The sequence below is a fragment of the Abramis brama genome, assembly GCF_963993115.1.
Source record: "Abramis brama genome assembly, chromosome: 4".
Classification (NCBI taxonomy): Eukaryota; Metazoa; Chordata; class Actinopteri; order Cypriniformes; family Leuciscidae; genus Abramis; species Abramis brama.
In genome coordinates this window covers 40,074,488-40,097,841 of record NC_139966.1, presented here as the reverse complement: position 1 = coordinate 40,097,841, position 23,354 = coordinate 40,074,488, and the positions used below count along the sequence as shown (strand labels likewise).

The 23,354-nt window shown below is 35.9% G+C and overlaps 1 protein-coding gene across 1 annotated transcript; it reads left to right on the top strand.

Moving 5' to 3' along the window:
• The first annotated feature begins 17,162 nt into the window (after window positions 1–17,162).
• On the top strand, window positions 17,163–22,853 carry slc35e3 (solute carrier family 35 member E3). The gene is made up of 5 exons (XM_084111272.1): window positions 17,163–17,802; window positions 18,198–18,308; window positions 19,193–19,351; window positions 19,605–19,687; window positions 22,507–22,853. Exons 1-5 carry the CDS (start codon window positions 17,389–17,391, stop codon window positions 22,691–22,693), a joined length of 954 nt encoding a protein of 317 aa, XP_083967398.1. The 5' UTR covers window positions 17,163–17,388; the 3' UTR covers window positions 22,694–22,853.
• Window positions 22,854–23,354: the final 501 nt, after the last annotated feature.

The window sequence follows — 23,354 nt, the reverse complement described above, 5'->3', positions numbered from 1 at the left end:
CTCAGATGAAACGCAATAAACAAACACTGTCATGTTATCTTGCGTTTGGATGCCTGGTGTTTGTGAACGCAATCATGCGAGATGCTTCTGGGAGGTCATTATACCAAATCATTCTGACAGACATTGGCAAAGGCATTTAAAAATAACTAAAACAGCATTTAAGATGCATTGCAGTGCAATGACATTGGTTATCCAAATGCTGTGTTCACGCCACGTCGTAATTAGGCTACCGTAAATAAAGCTCTGTGTGCTTTCGAATCGCTCTTGCGATGTCATTCACTGATTAGTCTGCACAATGTTGCTTCAAGTCGAACACACCTTAAATCAGCAGTGGTCAGATGGTACAAATCGTTGCTTTAAGAAAATCATGTGTTTACACGTTGTAATTACAAGCACTTGAAGGCTTTCTACAGTCCCAAATTGTTACGGTAATTGCCGTGAACGCACCTACTGTAATGACATCCCGTTTCAAGGTAAAGTCGCGTGAGTTTTCCGTTGCACATCAAGGGATTTATTCTGTAAATGTGTCTCCATCATAGTTTATGAGTTTTCTTATCAGATAAAAAAAAAAATTGAGCATAAGTCTATGCACATTTTGGCATCTTGGCATTTCCATCTAGCATTTTTTATGCGATATCCCAAAATTTACTGTAAACTACAAAATTAATTAAAAACTGTTATTTTAGTATTATTTGTATAGTAATATAGTATTTATTTATATTTTGAATGAGCTTTTATTTTTTATATGATCAGTTTTCATTTAAATTGTAGTTTAAGTTTCAGTAATTTTACTGATTTTTTTTTTTTTTACTTCTATTTAGCTTTAATTTATATTTATTTTGTTTTTTGTTTTAGTATTTTTTTGTCCTTGAACTTAAGTTAGTTGCCAAGAAAACATTTCAAATTTTCTTCAAGGTTTTCAAGTAAACGTTTTGCATATATTTTATTTCGAATTTATTTCAGTGAATGTCCCAGAATGCATTGCAAAAATATACAGTCTACAGAAAAGTTATTAATATACAATTAATATATAATTCTAATACTTGTGTAAATTAGCTCAATTTCATTTAAAACTGTTTTAGGCAGTTTTTGTAAAGAATTGTTGTAAAGAGGACTCCATGTAACATCATACTTCAGTCATGCTTATGAGAGAGTCAGTCAAACAGAATAAACCACTATAATGATAATAATGATCACACTCACACAGGCTGGTAGACTAAAAACCATCCAATTTGAAAGAGAGAAGAGTATGAATGTATTTCCTGCACACACACGAACCGCTCACATGGTCGTGAAGACAGATTTGTCTTCCCTTGAGAGTCAAGGCCCTGAGTGTGGTGATAACTCAAAGACAACTAATTCCTAACTGAGAGAGTACTTAGAGGAAGTGTGAGAAAAAAAACAGTTGCAGGGTGAACCGGGTAGGAAGATGTACACTATCAATCTTTTAAAAATGCGGCAAAGATAGTTCACCCAAACAGAACTATTTGGTCATTACTCACCCTCAAATCACTCAAAATCTGTATGACTTTCTTAGTTTCTTCAGTGGAAAACAAAGGGATGTTTTGATTAATGTTCACGCTCCTTTTACCATAGAACCATAGATCAAGCCAAGTAAAGTGAACTGAAAAAGTTTGGGTACTCGAACTCGGGCTCAAAAGAAAACTTAATTCGTGTGATGGATAGGCGCTTTCTGTGAGCATGAGTGCTTCTGTGAGCAGATGCATTTTTACTCTGACTTGACTCAAAAATTTTTTTCCAAAACTAGGGATTAGGTGAAAAATGCTCGGGACAATTGCTAGAATTGTCACTGGCCAGCATGCGAATGTACTCTTATTGTGCTTCAACACACTTAATACACACAAAGTTATGTCAAAATGTCGTCTCAGTGAGCACTCACATAAACACAGTCATTTATGTCTAAAGTGAACGTAAATAGTTGGGAGAAAATCGGACGTGTCAGTATATTGGATCCGTGCATTAGATCTTAAAGTGACAGAAGCCTAATATACCTGCTGCTGTCTGTGTCCTTAAAGGTGCATTGCGCAACATTTCATGTTAAAAATACCCGTTTTTCTAACCCATACATGCTTAAACAATTGCCTGATGGGCTGAATGAGCCCTTCTCTGATCACTGCGATTGCCTCTATAATCCTGTACAGTAAAATAAATAAGAGGGATTCGGGACGGAATTTGAGACTGGGCGTGACGTCATGCGCGTTCACGCTCACCTGGTAATGTCTGGCAGGTTTGTGTATTCGCCGCCATTATCCGTATCAGCGAAGACAACTCGAGCGACAAAACTTTAGTCAACTTTCGACAAAAGTAGAAGATGGATTCAAAGAGACCGGCTTGTAGTTCATTCCAAACCCCAACGCAAACTCCACGTAAGACAAAGAAAAGAAAACTTTTGTCTAGTGCCACAGGCGTCGGAATAAGACGAGAGTCAACATCGGGAAGGCTTTCAACAAATGGAGAGATCTCCGGTCTGCTGCACACACTAGGAAGCGCCCGCACCCTCGGATCACTGGACGTGGCTGTGTACAAAAGGTAAAAACGATATAAATACTGTTCGTTGGAATCTCCGGTCTGCTCTAGGGCTCAAACGGGATTCTCAGTTGGCTTTTTTCTTGATAAAACGGTAAGATATAGCCCAGTCTCTAATGTCTGCTACGGCAAATCTATGACAACAAATGATGTAATAATCTATGAATATTACCTTGAGACATTTGAGTGTACTTTGTTGACCAACTGTGTATGATATGATTATTATTTTGAGCTTTTACAAAGTAATAACTTATATTGTTCATGAACGTGTTTCCATAATAATACAATCATAAGTGGATACAGTAAACACATAAAACAGTTCAACATGGAGATAAATGGAAACAAAAACCGAAGTTTTCTACTACCCCCGTTTTCCCCTCACACATAAGTGTGTAATTTACTCAAATGCCTTTCCTTTCACATATTTAAAATGACTTGCAGATTTATAACTTTATTACCTCTGAAGACATTATGACTGTAAACAAAAGATTTGTGCGGCTGATGCTCCTTTGGTTATGAACAGCTCGTGCAAGCGTGCGTGTGCGTGTGGTCCATGAGCGTGCACACCTCTGGTTGCAGTTTCGCTTGTCGCCAGAGGGGGCATAGTTCTGCAAAAACTCAGAGACTTGCGCAATGCACCTTTAATGATAATCAAAAAACAAAATAAAAAGAGAGAATGATTCACTGATTTGACTGAGTAACTCCAATAATATTAATTTATATTTAATGCATACAGTGAAGATTTTTACTTATATTAGTTAGGCTACTATTATTTTTTGCTGTTGTAATGAAGGGTTAGGGTTAGCAGGATACTAATTATGAGATGGCGTGAAATCAAAAATCAAAATGGCAAGATGCAATAGAGGTTTGCTTTTGTTATATTCAGAATTGACTTAAGTTGTTGTTAAAGTTAAACAAAAATAGACTTGAAGTTGCTGTATATAACTTTTTCACTCTAAAGCATAAAAATATGTTTGTAGATGTTTAGTTCACATACTCGTTTCTCTGAAAAACAATGCTACAGCCAGTTATTTAACGTTATTTAACCCACTGCCAGTTCACCCAATAGTATTTCGACACCCTGGGATGCCAGTTGGCAGGCTAGCAAACAAACTGGGTCAGAGATTGCAAATTCTACCCAACCTAAAAAGCCTCGGTATCCATCTAAAAATCTCTATGAACAAGAGCATATTAAAACGCGGATAAATCAACTCATTAACTTACAGTCTGTAAGTCTCCACGGCTTTCATTGTCAATTGTGCTCGTTCCTGTTGAGTGTCCTCAAAGTAGCAACCCGCATGAGCGTCAAATCTGAGGAGGAGGGGGCGAGGGAAACAACAATCTCCGATATTTTGAATTTGAACTGCAGTACATATTTCGACCACTAGCTGTCATTCTTACAGACTGCACCTTTAATGAAATACAGTATTGTTTAGTTGGACTCAGACACAGACTTTTTGGACTCGGCCCCTTTTGGACTCTGACTTGATTGGTTAAAGACTTGTACTCAGACTCTAGGACTCGAACCCAACACTATAAATCTCATTAGTCAAAATTGGTCCGTAAAGACGTGATGCACTAGGTGTGATGTCAATAATTCAAATTAATAATATCTGGACCACAAAACCAGTCACAAGTCGCACGGGTATATTTGTGGCAATAGCCAACAATACATTGTATGGGTCAAAATGATCGATTTTTCTTTTATGCAAAAATCATTACGATATTAAGTAAAGATTATGTTCCATGAAGATATTTTATAAATTTCCTACCGTATATATATATATATATATATACAAGTTGTAAGGAGATTAAATGACAGAATTTATGACTATTCCTTTAATATGACACTTACAATAATGATGCGACTCAAGGACAACCGATTCTTTATGCTTTGAAATCTGAAAACAGATGACATTTGTTCATGTCACGGCAGCATTTGCGAACTTAATTCAAAATCTGTCTTTCATGGTTAGTCCTCATGTGACAGGCTAATTCCTCCTGTCTCACTGAGAGTTGTAATGTATGTGTCACACACCTCAACGGCACTACTTTCCATTCCCAGCATTCCTAATGATTCCCACCTGCACTCAATCAGCCATCACCTGATCACCTGCACGTCATCATCACTGTGTATTTAAGTTCCTCCTTGTGTTCACTTCTTGGTCCGCTAGTATTTGTGTTTAGCACAGTCTCGCATTGGCTCTTTTGTTAGTACTTGTTTAATAAACCTTGGATTCATCTTCGTCTTCTGTGGATTTCAGCGTTACAGTATGGCTTCAAAGAAGGCATTTATCTTCACTACTGCGCCTCATATTTACCAAGGCTGTCTTTTCGAAGTGAACTCATCTGATGGCTTCAGTGATTGGAAGCCATCCGCCCTGCTCTCTGTCACTGTTTAGTCATCATGCTCACCCCCCTCTCACTCTTTTCAGAATGATGTCTGAATTAATGCGAAAACTCACATTATCTACGCCGAGTACGAGAAACAGACTGGAGGGGGGTTGATAGACCTTTTCAAGATGTTTTGAGAGTAATAAGGGCGCTGGATGTAACATTTGTCTTGTTTCTCGTGTAAAATGACTAGCAAACAGTCTGGGGAGGAGGGAGAAGTGGAATAATGTGGCTAATGAAGGCAAAACGTAGCTCTGTTCTAAAACCCAGCGAGTCGTTTTGCTGTCAACAGTCGATATAGCCCGAAGGCAGCGTCCTAACCAAAATGAAACCTCACAAAAAATAAAAAAGATCTATGTGGAAAGCAACTCTGGCGACATCATTCGCATGAGTCACATAAAAAAGTGTCACTCTTCTGGTGTTTAACTCTCACACTTGATTCGAATATAGAGTCTGACATTAGCATGTTGCTAAGCTAACAACTCAATGCTCAGTAGACACAAATCTGAGGTGAAATAGTGCATTCTAATTGCAATTGAATGAATAAGTATATTAGCCTAACTGTAAGTTACCTTACCATATTATACAGTAGAAAATTGTAGGCTACATGGTTTAACATTGCATTTTACTGTAAACAAAATACTATCAAATTTATGTTTTTTGGAGATAAACTATGCATTGCAGTATAATCTACTTTAAAACAACAGTAAAAAGACAAATTTCCCAATGTGACACATCACACGATTATTTAAATAGTTTTGTTTCTCCCTTTTATGTTATTAGTAATGTACATTAAGGTGTTTTGTGTTACATTGTGTTGTTTAGTAAATGTTTATTGCATTATTTTAATATTGTGTGTTACCCTGATGGTGCTTTGCCTTTGTGTGCATGACTTTGTCTATCGTTTTTATAGAAATATTGATCATTGATAGTATTGATCGTTCAAGTCGTTGGGCAACATTACATTCCTAAAAGAGATGGTATTAATAAGCAGGGCCGTGCACAGGGGGGTGGCCCGGTGGCTAGAGCCACTGCCCCTCTGCCCTCATCGACTGAGGTGCCCCTCTTCCCCACCCCCACCGCTCCGCTCAAAGCATTCCGCTGATTCCGCTAATCCGCTCCAGGTTTTCCCGCTCGCTCCGCAGCATCACTCACAGTATAGGACAGTTCACGAAAGCTGTCGCATTAAAGGAGAACTCCGGTCAATTTTAACATTGAGCTCATTTTTTTGTAAATTTGGAGTGCTGTCAATACAGAGAACAACGACAAAAATCGGTGTTGCCTACACCGTGTTATCCTCTTTTTAAAATTTGCACCCTGTTGACTTCAATGGGGCAAGTTTTAAACCTGCTTTTAGCCTCTTAACATCCTTGATGTGTCATTACAAGTGCACAGCCAATGTGAGTGATTCCTTCAGAGTGAACACGGGTGAATCTGACTGCAGTAGATGTGAAAGATATGAATAAAAGTGATGTTAATTCAGCCAGCGCACATACCTGTATTTACATCCTGTTTTCGGTCGAAGTCCACAGTAGTCGACTGTCGAGTTCACGCGCGTGATCATAGATAACTAAACCTATGCGCGTGAACTCGACAATCGACTACTTTGGACTTCGACCGAAAACAGGAAGTAAATACAGGTATGAGCACTGGCTGAATTAACATCATTTTTATTCATATCTTTCACATCTACTGCAGTCAGATTCACCCGTGTTCACTCTGAAGGAATCACTCACATTGGCTGTGCACTTGTAATGACACATCAAGGATGTTAAGAGGCTAAAAGCAGGTTTAAAACTTGCCCCATTGAAGTCAACAGGGTGCAAATTTTAAAAAGAGGATAACACGGTGTAGGCAACACCGATTTTTGTTGTTGTTCTCTGTACTGACAGCACTCCAAATTTACAAAAAAATGAGCTCAATGTTAAAACTGACCGGTGTTCTCCTTTAACAGGCTATGCAAGACAGTGGTTGAATCTGCGAAATTAGTCTTTTTTTTCTCCATTTTTTTTTATTTATGTCGGTAATGTTTTGATCTTGGTCTTCTGGCTTCTGGCTCTTTCTACTAGTACTAACAACTTGTACAACCAGGGCTGGACTGGCCATCGGGCATACCGCGCACTTTTCCCGGTGGGCCGACGTGCTTTTTGGGCCGATACATCTCATACTCATACATTATTTTAATTATTATTATTATTTTTTCTTTTTCTTTTAACGGCCCATAAAATTTGTACATCGACGGCCCATTCGTTTTGTTTTGTTTTGCTTAATTGGCGGTGCTGGGTTTGTGCCGGTGTAATGCATTGGTCAGAAAAAGTTAGCGTTAGGTTTTTTTTTTTCTTCTGACAGACCAGTCCATGAAACACGTAGATCAGCAGCCCATTGGTTATTTTCTTGATTGACACTGGGCTGGGCCAATCACAACTTTAAACGAGTGAGCGAGCGTGCAGCAGTGTCAGAGTGTATCTGTCAAAATAGTCAGCGAGATGGAGAAGAAACGCAAGGAATGTGCAGAAAAACGGCGTGAAAAAATAGAAACAGGCCCTTAAAGCAGACACTGTAAAATGTGTCAAAATATACACTACCGTTCAAAAGTTTGGGGTCAGTAAGATTTGTTAATGTTTTTAAAAGAAGTATCTTCTGCTCACCAAGACTGCATTTATTTGATAAAAAAAAACAGTTATCTGTTATCAGACTGTTTTCTATTTTAATATATTTTAAATTGTAATTTATTCCTGTGATCAAAGCTGAATGTTCAGCATCATTACTCCAGTCTTCAGTGTCACATGATCCTTCAGAAATCATTCTAATATGATGATTTGATGCTCAAGAAACATTTATTACTATTATCAATGTTGAAAACAGTTGTGTACATTTTTTTTTTCAAAATTCTTTGATGAATAGAAAGTTCAAAAGAACAGCATTTATTTAAAATAGAATATTTTCTAACATTATAAATGTATTTACTGTCACTTTTGATCAGTTTAACTCATCCTTGATGAATAAAAGTATTGATTTATTTTATTTCTTTCCCCAAAAAATAAAATTAAAATTCTTACTGACCCCAAACTTTTGAACTTTTGTGTTTAGATAAATGCTGTTCTTTTGAACTTTCTATTCATCAAAGAATCCTGAAATAAAAATGTAAATAACTGTTTTCAACATTGATAATAATCATAAATGTGTCTTGAGCATCAAATCATCATATTAAAGTGATTTCTGAAGGATTATGTGACACTGAAGACTGGAGTAATGATGCTGAAAATTCAGCTTTGATCACAGGAATAAATTACACTTTACTGTATATTCACATAGAAAACTGCTGTTTTAAATTGGAATAATATTTCAGAATATTACTGTTTTTATTACAAAAAATTACTTTTAATTATTTTATTACTGAGCAGAAGATACTTCTTTTAAAAACATTAAAAATCTTACTGACCCCAAACTTTTGAACGGTAGTGTATGTTTTCTGACCTTCATCAGCTCCTGTGGCAGATGATGATAGTGAGGAGGATCAGGAGAGAGATGAGAAAGTGTAGAGCCTGCGGTAAGCAGAACTACTTTCAAAACACTTAGGCTATGTCATGAGTGTAGGAACCCATAACCCAGTTACAGATCATTTCCACATCTGCATAATTGACGATTACCGCAATTCACTAGAAATTTATGAGAGGCGTTTGTAAACCATGTTTTCCACCAAAATAAAAGCTTGATGCAGTTTCCGTCAAAATAAAAGATCATGTGCTTATCTCTTTCAAGTATAGAAATTGGTACAAAACTAATTATGAAAGTTTCCTTTATTGTTTTAGTGCATTTGTTTTACAAAATATGGCTATTACTGTCATTGGATTAATATTATAACTATTATTATGTGGTAGGTGTAATGTAAATAGACACTGTAACTAAAAGAGGTTTGAATATTTCTTTGTTTAATTTGCACACTGAATATGGGTTGGAGCTTTTAATTTTTAACTCTCAAAGTGCACCAGATTGATGAATTTAACATTAAAATGCACAAAATTTTCTTACAGGGAGGCATGCCCCCAAACCCCCCTAGAAGGACCAAGGTCCACCCAACACAGTTTTACCAAAAATCCTGTGAGAAACACTGGTATTGCTATGCCAGTGCAGCTTATAGCTTGTTTTAGGCTTCATCACTGTATTAATAAATGTCAAATTTTTACTTATTTCATGGCATTAGTGGTTTTAAGGAATTGGAGTTGGTTTGCATATATTTAAGGGCGTGCAAAGATGGGTGGTGTTTATGATCATATAGTGGGCCAGTCTGGGCCAAAATGCCAGGGCCGATTTTTTTTTTCAGGGCTGGACTTTTTTTCAGTCCAGCCCTGTATACAACATATCCACGTTCTTAGAATTAGCTGCTTGTCTAATCAAATTATTGTAGTCTCGATCAGATCGAATACAAATAACAAAATTTTCTGTTGTTGGCACACTTTGTAGTGCGCCAACCTCCCCAAAAAAACAAAATAGTGCCCCTTTTTTGGTTTAGGCCACTGCCCCTTAAAATGTCTGTGCACGGCCCTGTTAATAAGCATAGCATAACACTGGAACACTGTCAGTATTTTGTATGATGAGTTTGTGACAATGCCGTTTATTACGTTTTTTTGTTGTTGTTTTTTTTTAAACGTAATGGGATACATTATAGATTTATAATCAGCATTTCTCACCGGTTGCAATAATGTGGCCGTTATCAGATAAATGGGTGATTCTATAGCAGTTTGTCTAAATAAATAAAATGCTGTAAGCTAAAATCAGTCATTTTAAGTGAATTTAACAAATTACATTGCATTGGGAACAGAGCTTGAGTGTGTGGTGGAGTTAGAGGGAGTTCTGGGCTACTTGTTTAGTTTTTTCATTTACTTGTTTGTATTTCATTAAGCCCATCCTGCTCTCAGCATCCAAGCTGTTTTCATTCTAATGCAAGGGATTATAAACCCATGTTGTCTCTCTTAAACTGCTGACCTGGCTGGCACAGTCTTGTCTCCCAAAATGCAGTTGTGAGGATGAACAGTCAAAGTTTGAACCTGAACACTTAACGATAACAGGCAAATAGTGTCACAGGGCAAAAGTTAATTTTGTATAAGAGTCCATGAAAGCGTCTGGATATCTTTTTATTTGAAAAGGTTAATGGTGAACTTAACAAGAAATCATATTTTCCCATCTCAGGCCCAAAGTGCCATAACGGACATAGACAGCAAGCAAATATCAAATACCAAACACTGTTGAGCAAGGTTTAGCAGAATGTTCACACTGCTTTTTCCCATTCAACAAATGATCAAGAAGATTGTGAATATTGACTGAAAATAAGAGGCATTTGTGAATTTTCAAATGTATGTATAAAGCAGCTGGTTAGAGCTTGGAGTAGCAACTAAATTGCTATGATTAACTGCTATGATTCATAGTACCATTTTCTCCTTTGTGAAGAAGGAGTGGGATCAGTTGTATTGATTGTACACTTGTAGTGTACTTCCAATCTTACAAGTACTGTATACTTAAAAGTATATTTTAAAAAATTGTACGTGCAGATAATATAATATTAATGGAATAAAAGGCCAATTCAGTCTACACTTTAACAACTGTTAATTAACTAAAAAGTGCACTTTGTAATAATAAAGTTACTTTAAAGTACATTTCAAATCATGTTTTTATAACATTTTCATGCTTTCCAGAAGAACACTTTTGATGTGTTGACTAACACTAAAGCACATAACGCACATAAAGTAAAGATTATAATTTTAACTGTAATGTTATTCAATATTTGAAGTTAATATATTTAAAATGTACTAAATTCCAACTTAATAATTCATAATAAATTCCAACTTCATAATTACAAATGTGTAATTACAAATATATTACAAGTTTCAAAAGAAATGGCATTAAAGTATATTTTAGTTCACCAGAAATGCTTGTCAGTACACTTTAAAAATATGACACTTTTCACACGCTCTCACGCCACACATCCATTTTCTCACGCACAGAAAAATTGCGGAGCAAAGAGGTACTTTTAATATTAAACTAATTCTCAGCTCTTAGATTCCGTCAATTTTATTACGAAATTCAGACAAAAATACGTTTGGCGCTTGTAAATGTGACTTGACAGATCGCTGAGCGCCTCAGTTCAAGTGCACGTGAACCGATCATCTGTTACTTTTTTATTTAAAGATGCAGTACAACTTACCGAAAGTATACATAATATTGACCAATTAGTGTTTTTCAACCACGGAAAGAGGTCAATATAACAGCAGGAGAACAATTATGTCACATAGCGTTACATTTACCTCACGAAAGCCATTTAATGACCATAGCATGTTAATTGAATAGAAAAAATAGCTAGAGATATTTTGCTGAGCACTATATTACATATTTATTATATATTTACTTATGTCATTAAATAATTGTTAAAATAAACATGTATCCAAATTAGTCAATATTGAATCAAAATCGGAATCAAATCACAAGAATGGAATTGAAATCTTGAAATTTTTGTCAAGCAATAATAAAAACTGTATCCTACCAGTCATTGTACAAACATTGTAACATGTTGTCACTAAACTTCATAAAATTCTATTTAGTTACCAAATGTTTTGACAATCACAATTACACTTATTGTGATGCAATATTTGTTTTTACATACCCCCCCCATCTCACTCCAAGCTAAACTAAAAAGTTGGCAGCCCTGCCATAATTTACTCACCCTCAAGCCATCAACCGCTCAGAGACAAAAAGGTTGAGGATCCAAGTGCAGTAGTTTAGGGTAATCCAGAATCGCAATCCATACAACAGACAAGAGGTCATAAACACAGGTAAAACTATCCAAAACAGAGACCATGCAGGGTGGATAACTTGGGCAAACAGGGTAATCCAAAAAACAGGTAAAAGGGTAAATTCACGAAACAGAAAACCAAAAGAGCGCTCAGAAATGCAGTGTGACAACATACAAGACTTTGCAATAAGTGACTGAATAAACAGGGCTTATTGGCAGAGTTAAGAAGTGTATGACACACAGGTGGAAGTTATCAAACAATAATTATTCCGGGCAATGGGTTATGGGAAATGCAGTCCATGATGATATAACAAAGACGGAAGGAGTGCCCTCTGGTGGCTATAGGAACTCCGGCTGGCAGGCGTGACGATATGACTTTCAGCCTAACACAATCGGAGTTATACTAAAAAATATCCTGGCTCTTCCAAGCTTTATAATGGGAGTGAATGGTACCTTAGATTTTGAAGCCCAAAAAAGCGCATTTATCCATCATAAATGTAATCCATATGGCTCCATGGGGTTAATAAAGCCCTTCTGAAGTGAAGCGATGCGTTTTTATAAGAAAAATATCCATATTTATAACTTTATAAATTAGAATCACTGGCTTCCATACGTGAGTCTTGTTCCGGCGGAAGAGTGACCTTTGACCGGATGCATGACGTTGACGTACATTGATGAACGCAGAAGCGCAGAGGATTGAGTTAGAAGTCTAAAACGAGAATATTTAAAGAGAAATGTCGGAGAAGCTTGAGTTTGTTCCTCAGCCCTGTTTGTTTGAACCACGAGAGGCGTCTAAGCTTGCCTACCTTACCTGACCTGCACGGCCGTTATCGGAAGCCATGAGAAAAGACAATGAACAGAACAAAACTCAGGGTACGTTTACACGACAACGATATGCTTAAAACGGATACGTTTTTCCTTTGAATTTTCCACGTACAGATGACACCTTTGTCAAAACGATCCCCATTCACACGGATCCGTGAAAACGACTAAAACCCCTGTTCTGTATTCTGTATTCTGCTGCCAGGCCAGTAGATGGCGATGAAACACTATAGACTGAACACGTAATATGCATGTGCATGACGTCATCGTCTTCAGAGATTCGCGTTTTTGTTGTTTACAAGGAGACCGTTTTCAAAAACAAAAGTTTGCATTTTCAGGCTACCAAATCACGTTGTCGTGTAAATGAATGGGCAAAACGCATAAAAAGTTTTACGTTTTTAATTGAAAACGGTGTTGTGTAAATGCTGCGTTCACACCGAACGCGAATTGAGCGTCTGGAGCGAGTGATTTCCATGTTAAGTCAGTGTAAAGACGCGTTGACACGCGTCCATAAAAACCATAGATGCATTTAGTGCGGCGCGATGGACGCGATTTCGGCACATTCACGCGTCCAGTTCGCGCGAAAGAGGCGAATTGAGGGTCTGGCGCGAGTGATTTTATTTGGTGCTTTTTGTGCATTCACGTGTTTGAAGTGAATTCGTGTCTGACGCCCAAATTGAAAAATCTGAACTTTGGCGTGTGTTCGCGCTGCGTTAACCAATCAGGTGCCTGCTTGCTGCTGTCATGTGGTGAAGTAAAAACAAAGCAAATCTTTTATCACATAAAAACTTGATTTCAATATATGAGACATACTCATTTTGTATTGAATGCTATTTATTCAGTATCTAAATCTAGATTATATGAAACATTATTATTCTAATGTAAAGACAACCAACATACTTTAGTGTATAAGTTCGTGTCTGGACAGTGTTGTGTGAGAGAAAAAAATCACAGGACAGGTTTTGGAGGCTGGCTCCATTTATCATCAAAACAAAAATTAATGACATATTATTTTACAGTAATAACCTGAACAAATAAATGGCACAGACCAATAGAATTATTCAGGACATCAAAGAATGACATTGTTCAGCTATGTTAACTATGAAATGTGACACTGAACACTTGCAGTCATAAATTTCTGAATGAGATGAAGTAAAACTCAAAATTTGGGATTGTTTATGTTATATTAATAAAAGTAATAATGTATGATTTTATCATTTTACCTTACTAACGTGGAAAACCTGCCATTTGAAAAAGTTAATGACTCAAGGTCTAAACTTAATAAATGTGCATGTTGTGGTGGACAAGCACTTTCCCTTCCCACAAGAAGCGAATTTTGCCTCAAACGCGCATCTATTTCGCTTCAAACGCTCGCTTTGGACGCGCGAGTGGATTCAGAATGTTCAAGCGTCCAACTAGACGCGATAGAAGCGAATTTGACGCTCAATTCGGTGTGAACGCAGCATTAGGCTTAAATACCCAGAACCAAACCAATTAACGAAATGAATCACAGGTGCAAACACTAATCAAACAATGAGTAATCAAGAAGACTAGCCAGAAGTGTGAAATAGGAACAAAGGTAACGGAAAACCAAACTCACAGCTCAGAGCAAAACCAACTCACAGTAAAACTCAAACACACAAAAAAGACAAAACCTTGACAGTATTATTTCGATAATAAGTACTAAGTATTAAGGGCTACCAGTTGAGCTACAGAAAGCAGAAAAGAAACAATGAAGAAACATGTTTCTTATGGCTCAATGGGGCTATAATTTCCTCACATGGATTGTAGGGGGTGAGTCTGGTGTCTTTACTGGCTGGGAGATTATTCCTATTTGGTTGCGGGAAAGAACAACGAATAAACATCTATCAAGGGCATTAGTAACTGCACAGATCTGAACTTCCTTGAAATTCTAATCAATACAGCAAGTATAAGCAGCTCATCCTCATTTAAAAAGTCAATTAAGCCCCCTTAATGATTCAAGAGGGAAACAATTTCATGCAGATGCCTGCAGATGAACGATTGCTTGCGGCATTCATAGCTCACTGAAAACACACACATTCATTTGAGATGAACTGGTAGCACATTCATTACACTACTAACACACTGTCTGCAGGATAAATTCTGTGTGCAGACACAGTTAGAGGCAACTAATATATCTTTACTCATAAACTATTACAGTCATCAGACCAGGGGAAGAGAAAATGTTTTTCAGTTTCAGAGGAGAAATCAACATATTGATGTTGCACATCAGCAGGATTTCGGGAACAGATCCAATTTTCACAATAAACGTCATTTCTATACTGAGGGGAAATGTGCTGTCTGAATAATTACATCATAGGAGGCGGGCTTAGTGAGTTGGCAGGACTGTGCTGCCACCTTTTGGTGACATTGGGTATTCTAAACAAAGGTCAGTCTGGTTCCATGGTTATCAAACAGTTGGATATATCAGAATCTGGAATATAAAATAGTGATCTCAGTCCTGGAAATTATTAAATCTTAAAAACAATATATATAGTTTCTATATGGTTTTTTTATGGTTCCTATAATATTTAATCAGAATGTTACATTGCTCTAAACTAAAAACACGGTGGAGGATTAAAATATATCATGTTATTTATCATGCCTGACCAATTGGAGGCTAATTGCCATTTATCTATTTCAGAGAAGTGTGTCTCTCCTTGCTAACTTTCAATATTAAAATAACTAAATAATGAAAATGATTTTCATGATTTTTTTTTTCTTTCTAGCATTATATTAGGTAACTAACCAGTTTTTTTTCCAACACCAGGCTTAAATAATGAGTCTAAGTCTTTGTTATTATCATTAACCCTTAAATGCATGAATCATTATTACATATTCGGGTCTTTCTTTATCGGATCTATATCTAACACGGATGGATCTCTACCTGTCACGATAATATAAAACTCTCCTGATATTAGAGTAACAATTACAGAAGAATAAAATAAAGCATATTTTGTTACCTTTTGGAGCTTGGAAGGGTTCAGTTTGAGCAGATGTTTTATACCATCATCACTGTCCTCGTCAGAGCTCATTTCCCATTCAAGAACCCATGGCTTATATTCGCCATCTCAAACATATTATCAAAACTATCATTTTCAAAATATTCAAAATCAATATTTTGATCGCTGACTAGGGGTGTAACAATATATCGTGTCACACTATATCGCAATACAAAAATGCATACAATATGTATCGTGGACAGTGACAATATGTATCGTGAATAGTTCACCCAAAATAAAAATTACTAAGTTTTCAGAGTTTTAGTGTCAGTACTACATTAAAATATTATATATAATGTTGAATATAATGTATAATAATGCAATAGGGGAATATCTGTGTAAAAAAGTGGCCTACATTATTTTAAATGCATCTAGTCAGTGACAGAGAAACATATTCACCTAAAATAATTCTGTATTTTCAGCTTCAGAATCATGAATATTGTTATTCTGGTGTCTCTATTGTCCTGTGCTTTGGGCTTCCAGCACCAAGTCCAATAATATTCATTTATATAATCTAATATCTAATTTAGCAGTTTTACCAACAGTACATTTTTTGTTAACCTTTTATCATATGTCTTGGAGTATCGCAATAATATCGTATCGTGAGTTCAGTATTGTGATATGTATCGAATCGTGACATGAGGGCATCGTTACACCCCTATCGCTGACAGCTTATTCACCAGATCCACCATCAAGTGACAGTGACACTAATATTTGATTGCGTTCAGTACTTGCTCTGCAGTGAATCACTGAACCATTTCAAGTTTTGCTGATGATACGTCCTATTCTTTTGTTTTCTGCCTGCGGTAACTATTTGTGAAACGTCACTTCATCAATGTGTATCAGACATTGCTACCTTATAGAATAAAGGGGAATTGCACTTATTCAATCATCAAAGATTCAATTATTGTTGTGCAGAAAAATACTTACACTGCTACACACCTCGGCTCGTTAGCGACCCTATACAATTTTTACAAAACTGAATGGGAAAACAGGCATCTTTTTTATTTTTTTATTTATCTTATTATATTGTTTATAATGAATTGATTGAGGTTTCACAGACAAGGCTTAAGCTGTTTTAAGCTGTAATTTTTCCAAAGTGTTGAATATAAAACCATGTTCACTAGAATCGAAGGCTTTGTAAAAGTCCAGAAAAAGCATATAGACTAAATATCATCCCTAACTCTGAATAGTTAACAGATCAGAACCAACCAAATATTGTTTGAAATCTGTCTGTTTAATAATTTTTTTTTTTTTAAAAAAAAGCTTGATTGTGTTTAATCTATTATGTCCTCTAAAATAGTTTTTAAACAGTTACAACTTTGCGTTAAAGTAGAAGGAAGAAACCCACAACACTAATACTTTCATAAATTTCTTCGAATTAATAAAAGGGACCAAATCTTTTGCAAATATTTGTTAAAATTAGGCTATTCTCTTATTTTGTCCACTAGACTAGACAGCACGTAAGAGCAGTGACGTGGCGTGTCCCTTATGTCTGCCTAAGGAAGGTAACCGTCCTTCTGTGAAATTCTCGCGCATGCGCATCGTTGCTATTATTTTTCTGCGTATGTGAATCTCGCGAGAGGTTCACGTTGGACCGTTACCTTCCAAGAACATCTCTCATTTGCGTGCGTCGCGTCGCGTTTAAGCACGTCACGGCCGTGGCAGTGCTTTGAGTGAGTGAATGAGGGGCTTGAGTCCTAGAATGAAAGCGCTTCTGAACCGCTTTCACACATTCAGCCACAGAAAGCAGTGGAGTTATATTTCTGCTGATGCAGACACCTAAACGGTTTCTCCAGAATTATTTGCGTCTAAATGAGTTCAACTATGGCGACGCGACTCTCTGACTTGTTCGGAAACAGCCGGATAATTGCAGGACTGCTGGCTAACTTATTGTCTTCAATCTGCATAGTGTTCATCAACAAATGGATCTATGTGCACTATGGTTTTCCCAACATGACCATGACTCTCATTCATTTCGTAGTGACATGGCTGGGGCTGTATATTTGCCAGAAGATGGATATATTCTCCCCCAAGAGTCTCAGACCTTCTAAAATCATCCTGCTAGCTCTGAGTTTCTGTGGTTTTGTTGTTTTCACGAATCTGTCTCTCCAAAGCAACACTATAGGAACATATCAGCTGGCCAAGACCATGACAACACCCGTGATTATAGCCATCCAGACCATGTACTACAGAAAGACATTTTCCACAAAGATTAAACTGACTCTAGTAAGTGGGTTTTCAATTATGCGACTGGTATAGTCTAAGAAGTCATTCAAACGTTTTACTTAACTTATCAGTAGTTCATGTGTTCATCAAATCTGATGTGTTAAAAATCTGGAAATAAATAAAACAAAAATCACTATCAGGCCACACTGTAAATGCAAAAATATGCATATATATGCTTGTAATAATGAGTGTTATTATAACTGTCACATATTTCATCAATTGTATAGCATGTACATACATCAGTTTGAACTATGCTCAGGCTAAATGCTGATAAAAGCAAGTCATGATTATATGCAGATTTGTTTATGCAGGGTAATGGGTCACATAACAGCTGTGATCTGCTTTCACACCACCTTTCACACACCTAATTTATTGATTGTGTGTGTGTGTTAAAGGTGCCAATCACTTTAGGGGTCATACTGAACTCTTACTATGATGTGAGGTTCAATCTTCTGGGGATGATCTTTGCCACACTGGGGGTCTTTGTAACCTCACTGTATCAAGTGGTAAGTATTATGGAAATCTCACTTGGTATCCTTATGGAAAAGTCATATCCCTTCATTCCATGAATCAGGAGTCAGACTATTGGCCAACCCAGAGACCTCCAATATAGAAATTCTGGTATTTATAATAACTTTAATTGATTGTTTTAATATTATTATTATTATTATTAAACTAAATTATTATTAATAGTATTAATGGTTATTATTATTTTTGATATTGAGGATACATTAAATTGATCAAAAGTGACAGTAAGACATGATGTTGCAAAAGATTTCTATTTCAGATAATTGTTCTTTTGAACTTTAACTCATCAAGTTTCACAGTTTACTCATCACAGTGTCCACAAAAGAATATGAAGCAGCACAACTGTTTTCAACATTGATAATAATAAGAAATGTTTCTTGAGCAGCAAATCAGCATATCAGAATGTTTTCTGAAGGATCATGTGACACTGAAGAATGGAGTAATGATGTTGAATATTCAGCTTCGCATCACAGGAATAAATTACATTTTAATAACATAGTTATAGTAATATAGTAATAATGTCACACTATTGCTGTTTTTATGGTATTTTTGAATAAATAAATGCACCCTTGGTGAGCAGAAGAGACTTATTTCAAAAACATTTTTAAAAACGAACCGACCCCAAACCGAATCAACCAAATATTCTTAGTGTTTTTTTTTTAAATAAACATATAAAAAAAAGTAGCTATAGAACAAATCTACCCCTATTATACTAAATAAATTATATATATTTTAAAGAAAGTACTTTCATGGATACCCAGTAAAATTCCTGACCATAAAAACATTATTTCCCTCATTAATTATTCAGATATTTTGATTATGCTGTATTTAATTGACTAATTACTTGTTTCTCTTAATATAGTGGGTCGGTGCCAAACAGCATGAGCTGCAGGTGAACTCTATGCAGTTACTGTATTATCAGGCACCCATTTCGTCTGCATTTCTCCTGGTCCTGGTGCCGTTCTTCGAACCCCTGAGCGGAGAGGGCGGCATCTTTGGCCCCTGGTCATTTCAGGCCCTGGTAAGAGAATGAGTTCTCTCACTGGCTCACACACTCCCTCTGCAACTATCCAAAGGAATTTCCTTCTTACACAAACACACAGTCACAGAGAAAGCCTTGTGCCCAGATTTCTTGGAAAAAAAGATAAAAATTCTTAAAGTTTTACTCCCCTATATTGGGTAAAAATTTCACAAAGCTCAATTTAAGATAATTATTAAGATCAATTGCAATTTCAAATAGTTGATTCTTGATTTTTTTTCTCCCCTTCATCAAGGTTATGGTTCTGCTGTCTGGTGTTATAGCCTTTCTGGTTAATCTGTCCATTTACTGGATCATTGGAAACACGTCTCCTGTTACGTATCCTTTCTGCTACTTCTCTAAAATACCAACAGCTGTGGCTATTTCCTTCTCTTCTATTCATAGTGCAAAACACACCCTATAGACAAATATCTGTAAACAGTGCTCTATAACATTACTTGTCTGTTAATTGTCAGGTTAGGCCTATAATGCAAGCACATGTTTGCTTACAGAACCTGGGCAAATAGTTAAAGCATAGTTACACACTTGTTTAATAATGAAAGAGGAAGCTGTAAATCGAGGCACTTTTTTGTAGCCTTGAGCCATACTAGAAACATTTCCTAGTTTTGAATGCACCCATTGAAAGTGAGTTTATGAGTGAGACCTCTCAAAGAAAGCAGCAGAGGGAGCACTTGACTATCTTGTGTTTATTAGGTAAGTGTTCTGTCAACAAAGGGATTTCAAGCTGCTGCTTTTCTTTTTAAAGCCAAGGATCTGGAATTATAATTTATATACATTTCTATTGTATAGAATTTATATAAAATGTTAATTTATAAATAATTTTACAAATATAATTTATAAAAGTATACTATTGACTAACTATTAACTACGACTTTTGCCTCAATAAACTCCTAATTACTGCTTATTAATAGTTAGTAAGGTAGTTTTGGTAGGAATATGGTATGTAGAATATGATCATGCAGAATAAGGCATTAATATGTGCTTTATAAGTACTAATAAACAGCCCATATCCTAGTGATATGCATGCTAATAAGCAACTAGTTAATAGTGAGAATTGGGCCCTAAACTAAAGTGTTACCATTTATGTATAGGTTTATTTAACACTGATATTTATGTCCAAAAATCAGTATTTTTAATTTTTTTTTAAAACCTGTTATTTTTGTTTTTAAAACCTGTTAATTGATTATACTTATGTTACACATTTTTACATTCAAAAGACTGATATAGCCATAAATAAATATTAAAAATAACATCTGTTATTTTATTAACAGATTATACTTATTTTTAACAGATTTATTAACTTTTTTACATATATTCACAAGACTGATAAAACCATAAATCAATATTAAAAATAGCATCTGTTTTTATTAACCGTTGTTTTTCTTTCTTATTTTGAACAGATTTATTAACGTTTACATATTCACAAGACTGATATAGCCATAAATCAATATTAAAAATAACATCTGTTATTTTATTAACACATTTAACTTATTTTGAACAGATTTATTAACATTTTTACATGTTCACAAGACTGATATAGCCATATATCAATATTAAAAATAGCATCTGTTTTTATTAGCTGTTTTTTCTTATTTTGAACCGATTAACATTTACACATTCACAACTGATATATCCATAAATCAATATTAACAGATTTGACTAATTTTGAACATACTTTTTTTCACAAAACATAAATAAATTAATAAATTATATAAATTAATAGTAAAAATAACAGTAACACTTTACATTAAGGTCTCATTTGTTAACATTAGTTAATGCATTACAAACATGAACTAACAATGAGAAATATTTTTAGAGCATTTGTTAACTTTTAATATTAATTCAAAATGTTCAAGTTCACGTTTGCTCACAGTGCTAACTAATGTTAACAGATACAACTTTTAATCTTAAAAAGCTATTAGTAAATGCCAAGAATAACACAACAAATGTTGTAGAAGTATTGTTCATTCTTAGTTTATTTTATCTAATGTAATTAGTGAATGTTAACTAATGAAACTTTATTGTAAAGTGTTACCAAAATAACATACTATGTACTTATCATAGCAATTACAATAACTGTAACTCAAGTGACTCAAGTCTGTGACTCAAGTGACTCAAGTCTGTGACTCAAGTGACTCAAGTCTGTGACTCAAGTCTGTGACTCAAGTGACTCAAGTCTGTGACTCAAGTGACTCAAGTCTGTGACTCAAGTCTGTAACTCAAGTGACTCAAGTCTGTGACTCAAGTGACTCAAGTCTGTGACTCAAGTCTATGACTCAAGTCTGTAACTCAAGTGACTCAAGTCTGTGACTCAAGTCTGTGACTCAAGTGACTCAAGTCTGTGACTCAGGTGACTCAAGTCTGTGACTCAAGTGACTCAAGTTTGTGACTCAGGTGACTCAAGTCTGTGACTCAGGTGACTCAAGTCTGAGACTCAAGTGACTCAAGTCTGTAACTCAAGTGACTCAAGTCTGTAACTCAAGTCTGTAACTCAAGTGACTCAAGTCTGTAACTCAAGTGACTCAAGTCAGTGACTCAAGTCAGTGACTCAAGTCTGTGACTCAAGTCTGTGACTCAAGTCTGTGACTCAAGTGACTCAAGTCTGTGACTCAAGTCTGTGACTCAAGTCTGTGACTCAAATGACTCAAGTCTGTAACTCAAGTGACTCAAGTCAGTGACTCAAGTCTGTGACTCAAGTCTGTAACTCAAGTGACTCAAGTCTATAACTCAAGTGACTCAAGTCTGTAACTCAAGTGACTCAAGTCTGTAACTGAAGTGACTCAAGTCTGTAACTGAAGTGACTCAAGTCTATAACTCAAGTGACTCAAGTCTGTAACTCAAGTGACTCAAGTCTATAACTCAAGTGACTCAAGTCTATAACTCAAGTGACTCAAGTCTGTGATTCAAGTCTGTGACTCAAGTCTGTGACTCAAATGACTCAAGTCTGTGACTCAAATGACTCAAGTCTGTAACTCAAGTGACTCAAGTCTGTAACTCAAGTGACTCAAGTCTGTAACTCAAGTGACTCAAGTCTGTGACTCAAGTGACTCAAGTCTGTGACTCAAGTGCAAGTCATAAGCCTCAAGAGATCTCAAAAGTCATTGTCAAACAAGATCCCTTAACATTTGTCTTCAAAGCTACAACATGTTTGGACACTTCAAGTTCTGCATCACATTACTGGGTGGGTATGTTCTGTTCCAGGACCCCTTGTCCTTAAACCAAGGTCTGGGCATCCTCTGCACCCTCACTGGCATCCTGGCATACACCCATTTCAAACTGGCAGAGCAGGAGGAGGGCAAAAGCAAGCTCACACAGAGACCATAGGCCTGATGTGCCAAAATTCAATATTTGCAAAATAAACATGCAGAACGTTTGAGAGAAAAACTCTGAATGTTGAAGCATTTCCTTTTTTATTTTGTATGTTTTACTTAATGATGTATTTTCAAATGGTCTGTACAACAATAAAACTTTTTATAGAATGTTACAGATAACTTTTTTTTGGGTCACATTTTTCAAGGATGGAATGTTATCTTGTATTGAGTCTAGGCACAACTTTGAGGACAAGGGTCACTGCCTACTTGGCAAAAAGACGTGAGTATTTTGCTGTCTATGAAATGGAATGTCAATAATTTGTTCAGTTCATGTTGAGGGTTTTTCAACATGCTTTTCTCTTTTGCAACTTAAACATTAATCACATTCCAAAGTCCTGTCTCCAATCTAGATGTTTTGCTGCTTTTTGCGTGAATATTAGACTCATCCCAGTTTCGAAAAGGATATGGTAAACCAAAATGCTGAAAATATAGGGATAGTTCACCCAAAAATGACCTACTTTCAAACAAAGAAGAGATTTTGAGAGATTTATCGAGTGTTTTCAATCATACACAAGTCGGTGGGCTTCAATATATCTTTTTGTGTTCCACAGAAGAAATACATTTGTAACAACATACGGGGGAGTAAATGATGACAGAAATTTCACTTTTTGTTT

What these genes read in the sequence shown, in the direction of transcription:
- slc35e3 (XM_084111272.1), top strand. Translation starts at nt 17,389, where the DNA reads ATGAGTTCAACTATGGCGACGCGACTCTCTGACTTGTTCGGAAACAGC. An exon ending in TAACCTCACTGTATCAAGTG is followed by an intron (nt 18,309 to 19,192) that starts GTAAGTATTATG and finishes CTCTTAATATAG; the next exon opens with TGGGTCGGTGCCAAACAGCA. An exon ending in CCTGGTCATTTCAGGCCCTG is followed by an intron (nt 19,352 to 19,604) that starts GTAAGAGAATGA and finishes CCCTTCATCAAG; the next exon opens with GTTATGGTTCTGCTGTCTGG.